At 35.4% G+C, this 7887-nt stretch overlaps 1 protein-coding gene and 1 pseudogene across 1 annotated transcript in view; both read left to right on the top strand.

Moving 5' to 3' along the window:
• Window positions 1-6211, top strand: part of LOC110033297 — a 15302-nt gene extending 9091 nt beyond the window's left edge. The window contains 1 exon segment of the mRNA XM_020737224.1: window positions 5579-6211. Within this exon segment, the coding sequence (XP_020592883.1) occupies window positions 5579-5797 (219 nt within the window). The 3' untranslated portion in view covers window positions 5798-6211.
• LOC110033299 lies at window positions 6178-7385 on the top strand (annotated as a pseudogene).
• Window positions 7386-7887: the final 502 nt, after the last annotated feature.

Below are 7887 nucleotides of genomic sequence, written 5' to 3'. Positions count from 1 at the left end.
AAAGCAAACCAGGCAATGACGATGTGTGCATTCCTTCCTAGCAAAACATATCGAATTCAAAGCGAAAGTTGACTTCAGCATCCGTCCTTCTGTCAAATTGAGAGGTTGTCCCTCCCTAATCCTCTTTTCAATCAAGAAGTCTCTCGTCCAAATTTAACTCTTAACAATACTGAGCTTGGAGACGAAATAAACTTTTACAACAACCGTAAGATAATGGATGATAGCTGAATTAGTTGATAAATTGCCCATTCCACCATGGGACTTTACCTTCAAAAGGAGAAAATTAGCAGCACAAACTCAATGCTACCAGCCAAGAATCTACAATTAAAGTTGTTTCCTTCTTGATAATGGGTTGGCCATCAGTCGACGCTTTGAACTTGAAGAAGATTCCACTAAAAGGAAAGCAAACAAGGCAATGACGACGTGTGTTTTCCTTCCTAGCAAAACATATCGAATTCAAAGTGAACAAAAAGTCACCGAGTTCAAAGCTGATAAGGAACTATCTTCGGAGCCAACAAAGAAAAAGTTCACCCTTTTGGATACCAACTAACAAGAAGTTTAAAAGGGGGATGAAAATGAGTATGAACCATCTAGTTCGCTCTTTTCATCATCAACCTCATTAGTTGATGTTCCCATATGCTGCATCTTACTCAAGTGGAAGGTACCCTCTCCCCCCCTTTTTTATTTATAGATAAAGAAAGAAAAGAAGCTGGTGGGAGTATTAAAGTTGTCATTTAAGGCATTCTAATAGCATGGTGGCATGTCACCCCTCATTGAAAGTTTATGCACTTACTAATGTCGATTGATTTTCTTCACAGGCTTACAATCATTCATTATGTTCTTTGTCCTTATCCCCAGGCATAATTACTATTATACCTCATACTTGGGGAACTCGACCGACTAACTTCGCTCAATAGCTACCAATGGAAACAAATTTTGGAGACGAATATGTAATGATAATGCACATGCATCAGATATATAATGACTATTCAACCACATTAAATAAATAATTTCTATTTGACCACATCAGATATATAACTTCTATTCACTAACATGGGATGGACAAATTCTATTTGCTTAACAACAATCAAGTATTGTAAGACCCCTCTCCCAACCCTTAAGTTTTTGAACATAGGGCAAGCCTTGAAGGCTGGACTCTCTCGTTTATAACAAGATCCGCAATGAGTAGCGTGCAAGTCACCCTTGATGAGGTATGTTGGACAATATGATTTTTATGTTATGAATGCATTATCTTCCAAAAGTTCAGTCCAACGCGTTATCTTTTCTTATATTCATGTCAATATGAATAAAATGAAAGCACAAAAGTGTTATAAATAGATTAAATGTTATTTTATTACTGAAAGACCTAAGTCAATTACATTGAATATTCATAAAAAAGAACAAAAAATAAAAGTTGAGTCACTGACAACATTACTTAGGCATTGAGCGAACCCCCCTCACTCCTCTCTTCTTCATCATTTTCTTTCTACCCAAAGTTGACACTTTTGAGTGATTTCTCAAACTTTTCTATGTTTGCGCACTCTTAGGGGAAGACCTTACTTTAAACAACTGCTCCATGTAGTAGAAAATCTTGTATAAAAACATCTTCTGAAACTTGGACATTTGTGGGACACTTAATTCCAGATGACTCAAACCTCTCCAAGGGTCTTTATTTTAGCCATTGACTTCTTAACTCCCCAAAGTCTTCTTTGAGCTCGGCGTATCTGGTCTTCAATTTACAACATTCTCCTTCTAAAGTCTCTAACTCATTGCCTGTGTGATGTCGCCAAGTCTGTAGTGTGGGAAAAAGCAAGCTTCAACCCTTTCATTTCCTTTTAAATTTCATAGCCTCTTTTCTATTTAGAGAGATCCTTCATCATTCTCCTATAGGATCTCACCATGGAATAAGTAAATTGCTAGCTTGATACCTGCGCTTGAATCATAACCAATAAAAAATTACTTTTGTCCATCTCTTTTACTCTCTTCCAACAATAGTCATAATAGAAAACTAGGCCCAAGTGATAGGTGAAATGAAGCTCTTTCTTTTCCTCGCTATTCCAATTGATGGATAGGTTGACCTGAGCAATTTTTTTAATCTTCACTTGGACTCAATATCGCTCCATCCTTCTTCTTGGACAATTTATGATCGGAATCACTCTTAGGAGTACAAACAATCCTACTTCTCCTGTGTGTCAGCTTGCCCTCAACAGTTGAAACTTGAGTGACTTCCTTGTCTTCCTTCTCATGAGTAGATTCTTTGAGATGCATTTCTTGTGTCTCTTCATTAGGTTGGGGGTTGTGGGGAGGCACCTCTATGAACACTTGAGCTCTCTGATCGTTCTTAAGAGATTTGGAGTGAACTAGAGGCACTTCCAAAGCTGTAAAAGGGTTTGTGCTCAGTCCCTGTTGGCTAATTGGCCATCCCAATAGTTCGCCTTTCTCCTATATTCATTGGAAGATGTTTTCTACATAATATTTTGGAATATCCCATCTCCCCTCTTCATTGAAGAGAAATAATTTTTTTGGTATAAGCATTAGCTTCTTTGTCCCCTACTTTCAGATGAGAACATCAGAGTGAGACAAAAATTAAATATCATGTGTATCTAAGTGATTGTGTCAGCCATTTTATTTCAATTATTGTATAGTTTATGATTAGAAAGCTAGTCTTTAATTCACTAAGTGATGTAAAAGAACAAACAATTAACTTCAAGAAACCCCCCTAAGTTCGATAGCTCACTCCTCAATCATGGTCTGAAGCATTCAATCATTTCTCCCTTGTACTGTGGCAAACATATGAGCTAAAACAACAAAGAAAACATTATAATAAAAAAAAATATAATCCAATTTAAGGTAAATAAATAAAACACTTAGGAGCTAATATATTTCCTACTATGACGACGTCCAAAAATCTTGTCACGTTGAGATCCACTTCCTTTATATTTGCACAGTGAGTGATTTCTATTGTGGATGTTTTGATAATGCTTTTTGCGAGGCAAACACACTCAAACCAGTTTTGATCGACCATCTCTTCTTGAAAGAGATGAAGTATAATTTCATCTTCTAGTATTTTACCTTATTATAAAGACCATAACACTTTACTCCAACACCAAAAAATTTAAAAAACTCGTACTTATAGGCCCTGATGGTTAAAAGATCTTTGAAAAGGTCAATTGATCAAAACACCTCCATTCTCGTCATGAACTTGATTAGCATTACAGTCCCAACAAAGGAGTTTGACATGATCTAGGCTGAGATAACAAGTGAGAAGTACATAATGTTGATCGGTTCTTGACAGAGGCTCACTATCATAGAGGGTATCGTAAATATCTTTTTTACTCACCATTTGGAGGCAGATGAAAGGTTCAAAAACAAGAACAACAACAATAAATAAACATGAATGAACATGATTGAATCCGATCCTCTTATTTATAAGAACTAAAGAGTCCAAACTTTGAGGGAATGAACATGTCATATAACAATAACAACAACAACAAATCTTTATGCCATTAAGTGGGGTCAACCACATGATTTTTTCTCCACCTGCCATTAAGTGGGGTCAACCACATGATTTTTTCTCGACCGTGTCTCATTGAGTGTCATATTATCATTTAATTCTAATAAATTAAGATAATTCATTATACAAAATGCTCAAGTCTTTTTAGGTCTATTTAAATCTTTCTTAACATAAGTCTAATCTAAAGCCTCTATTCTTCTAACTGGGTCATTAGATGGTTGATTTTTAATTATGTGACCAACTATCTAAAATGATTCTCTCTAATATTGTCTTCCATTTGAGCTAACTCCAACCCTTTCATGAATATATTCTTTTTGCATTTTATCTCTAAGTGTAAAGCCTCTCATCCACCTAAACATTCTCATCTCATCAACAAACTTTATGCTTTGCTTTTAAAAGGCCAACATTCTGTGCCATAAAGCATCGCAGGTCTCACCACCATCTTATAAAATTTTCTTTTAAGTCTCAGTGGTACTTTTCTATCATACAATAGGCCCGATGCATTCCTCCACTTCAACAATCCAACTTGAATTCTACTAATAACTTCTCCATCTTTGTCACCATCACTTTGAACGATTGACACAAAATATCTAAAACATTCACTTCTTTTAATGGCTCCATCACCGATTGTTACTACTACTAAAATTACATTCCATGTATTCATTTTTAGATTTACTCAAATGAAAGCATTTAGACTCTGAAGTTGACATCTATAATTGGTGTTTTTCCTAAACTCTCTCTCTCTAGTCTTATACAAGAATGATATCATAAACAAAAAGGCATAGATCAATGTACATCCTCTATTAAATGTCCAGTAAGAACATCCATAACTATAGCAAAAAGATAGGGCTTAAAGCCAATCCCTGATGTAATCTAACTGAAATAGAAAAATACATGATCAATCCTCCTTGTGTTCGAACACAAAAAACAGCTCTAGTATGCATATCTTTAATGACTTAATGAGTAATCATGTTATAAATAACATTAATTTTAACAATAATTGAATTTTTTCATTCTCACTTTTTTTTTTTTGCACCAAAAAATTCGAAGAGATAGAGAATCAATGAACTAAACACATACAATAAAAAACAACCATATTGGGCTAGCAGAAGTCCATGTAGATTTATTGGATCTTTTAACAATTTTTTCAAAGATTCAGTTCACTTATCAGCCAAGTATAAGTAACTAAGTGCAAGTTGGTGGGCATGATTTTCTATGAGTCACCATATTTAAGCTATTGACCGGCGAGCACCGTTCTAACGAGACAAATCAGCGAAGGATCCATTCGACATCTCGTTGTCTCACCAAGGATTGTGCTATCATCCTCAAATATTCCGCAAAATATGAGCCTATTCACTTTAGAGGCGAGATGGCCTTCAGGCGAGTTCTAAAGTAGGAGGATGAACACACGTTGGATGTGACTCGATGAAGTACGTAGAGAATAGAAGGCCAATACGATGATGATATGAGATAAGAAGTTATAGATAATATAATATATATATGCCCGCGACAGTGAATGATAGATCTGAGCAATCATAAATCTTTAGAGATATTAGTGTGATCATCACACATGTATATCATATAGGAAAATACCGCTATCTAAGGGGGATAAGTTAATATATAGTGGAAAGACCATTGAACATTTACCCAGAGAAATAACATGGTCTTCCGTTACAATTCTCTCTCTAGCTCACTCTTTATGTGTGGGTGCATGGATAAAACAAGATTCAACAGATAAGATTCTGATAAAACTAATAGTTTTTTTTGTTCATTTAAAACATGTTTGTAAACTTATGATTTGATTGGGATCAATTTTCTTTTTTATATATTTTTATTTTTATTTTTAAAAAAATTACATATTTTTTGAATCATTTAAAATTGTCTTTTAGATATTTCTTTTAAAAAACGACCATGTTTTATTTTATTTTATCAAATATTTATTTGTTTCAAAGTAAAAGAAAAATAAAAAAATAAAAAATAATAATGATCTCAAATAGCTGGTTAGCATTATTATTATTTTTTTCTTTATTAGCGAACATTTTTTTTTTGGATATAATTATGCAGGTGAATACTAAAAGGTGCACAATCATTTTGAGCGGGGTCCAATTTGGTTTCCTTGGCTGCTTGAGCACTGTATCTACCTTTGTTGCAGAAGTCTATGCCATGAGGCATAGTGGGCACCCTGGGAGAGCTCTATCCTATGCATTATTGACTATCCTCCCCTCATTTGCTGCAGGAATTCTCATCTACTCCATACCAGTATGGACAAAGCATTACCATTAGGTACATGGCCCCCATGACTGAGTCAATATATTATATATATATGGATAGAGCCGCGTTCCCATTTCAGTTGGATAGAGTTGCATTCCCGGTCAGTTGGTAAAGCATTCGCTTTGACAGTGTAAGTCCCCTCTGGTATGTGGTTCGAACCCTGCCTCTGACGACTGTTGCCTAAAAGGAGGGGGTACTCGAATATTTTAGGCTCATGGGGTCCTGGCTTGTGCTACCTAGCGATGTTGGCAAAGCCCAAAGGAATTAGTTGGCAGTTCCGCCCTCCGAGCAATTTTTAAAATTATATATATATATATATATAACTTTTGCCTAAAAGGAGGGGGTACTCGAATATTTTAGGCTCATGGGGTCCTGGCTTGCGCTACCTAGCGATGTTGGCAAAGCCCAAAGAAATTAGTTGGCGGTTCCGCCAGCCAAGTTATACATATATATATATATATATATGGATAAAGTTACTTATACTTGCAATTTTTCAGTTAATGTTAAGCAAATAATTAAGCTTGTAAAACGTTGAAGTTCCATTTGGCTTCCGAGGTCTGGTTTTTATTATTTACTTTTTAGATATAGCATTCTTGTGGTGAAATAATAGCTAATTAGTTCATGAGTTTCCATGCCTTCTTATATATATATAGAGGTATTTCGTTTGATCCGCCGTTTCAGGCTCCTCCGTCTTCATTGATTCTTCAACTCCTGCGTTCGCCAATCCAGATGGAGATAGTTCCATTCAGTTTGGTAATTCTTTGGTAATTATCTCAGTGGTGGGCCTTTTGTCATGTTTGCAATCAGCTGTTGGGATTAGGTTTGTGATAGACAGAGAAGAGTGCTTCTCCCATGACGTTCCTTATGAAGGAGATAGGGCATACTGTTCATGTTTCGTTTGTTGTGATTAAGTCTGAAACTCCGTGGCATTACGGCAATGAGGGCGTGGATCTCATGGTGAAAGATCCATCTGGCAATCAAATTCATGATCTTCGTGATAAGATAAGCGATAAATTTGAATTTACAGTTCGGAAGAAAGGCCTTCATCGCTTTTGCTTCACCAACAAATCTCCATATCATGAAACAATAGATTTTGATGTTCATGTTGCCCACTTCACTTACTTTGAAGAACATGCAAAGGATGAGCATGTCTCCTCTCCTTGAACAAATCAACAAGTTAGAAGACGCTCTTTACAACATTCAAATTGAGCAGCATTGGCTGGAGGCTCAGACCGAACGCCAAGCAATTGTAAATGAAGGGATGAGCAGAAGACCGATACACAAGGCACTTTTTGAATCTGCAGCACTGATTGGAGCCAGTGTGCTACAAGTATATCTTCTCCGTCGCCTTTTTGAGCGAAAGCTTGGAACCTCTATGGTTTACGCAACTCAGGAGACTGCAACTTTATCACATGTTTCTTCTCTCTTCCATACCTCTGACTTCATGCATAACAAATGAGCATATTATACAGGGAACCTTCATTCAACACTGGCTTGTCTTTTTGGCTTGTTTCAGTGCTTCCCTGATCAAATAATCAGGTAATTATGAAATTTCGCAGTTTGTTAGATGTTTGTCACCCGTAATTATTGCTGGCTTGCTTAGTGACTAAGATTATGTTTGTGGCAGCAATATATATATATATAGAGAGAGAGAGAGAGAGAGAGAGAGAGAGAGAGATAAGAAGTTTTAATCATGGAGTCAAAATAAACATATTCATCTTGAAAAGGTCATCCATAAGACCATCCAACATATATATGATCTCACAATATGTAAATATCTAATAATATATGTTTTTATGATTACACTTTCTAGGGTTGTTTGCTGTTCATTTCTCAAGCATTCATCATCAATGTGTTCCAAATTTAGTTTAGTATTTTATAACATGATTTAAGGAGCACTATTTTCATCATTATATATTATTTTGAAAATATCCTTAGTGAAAAATATAACACAGAGAGGGCGAGGGGATTTGAATTTGTGTAAGTTTTTTTTGAAAAAAAAAATATTACTTTATTTTTTTATTTTAAGAAAAATAATAAACATCAAAGTGAAGCTCTTCTAATTAAAGTAGTACAACAAGAATGATAGTTGTTTTAATTCA

The sequence above is a fragment of the Phalaenopsis equestris genome, unplaced genomic scaffold (assembly GCF_001263595.1).
Source record: "Phalaenopsis equestris unplaced genomic scaffold, ASM126359v1 Scaffold001126, whole genome shotgun sequence".
Classification (NCBI taxonomy): domain Eukaryota; kingdom Viridiplantae; phylum Streptophyta; class Magnoliopsida; order Asparagales; family Orchidaceae; genus Phalaenopsis; species Phalaenopsis equestris.
The sequence above is the reverse complement of the archived record's forward strand: the minus strand, read 5'-3'. Positions and strand labels throughout refer to the sequence as shown.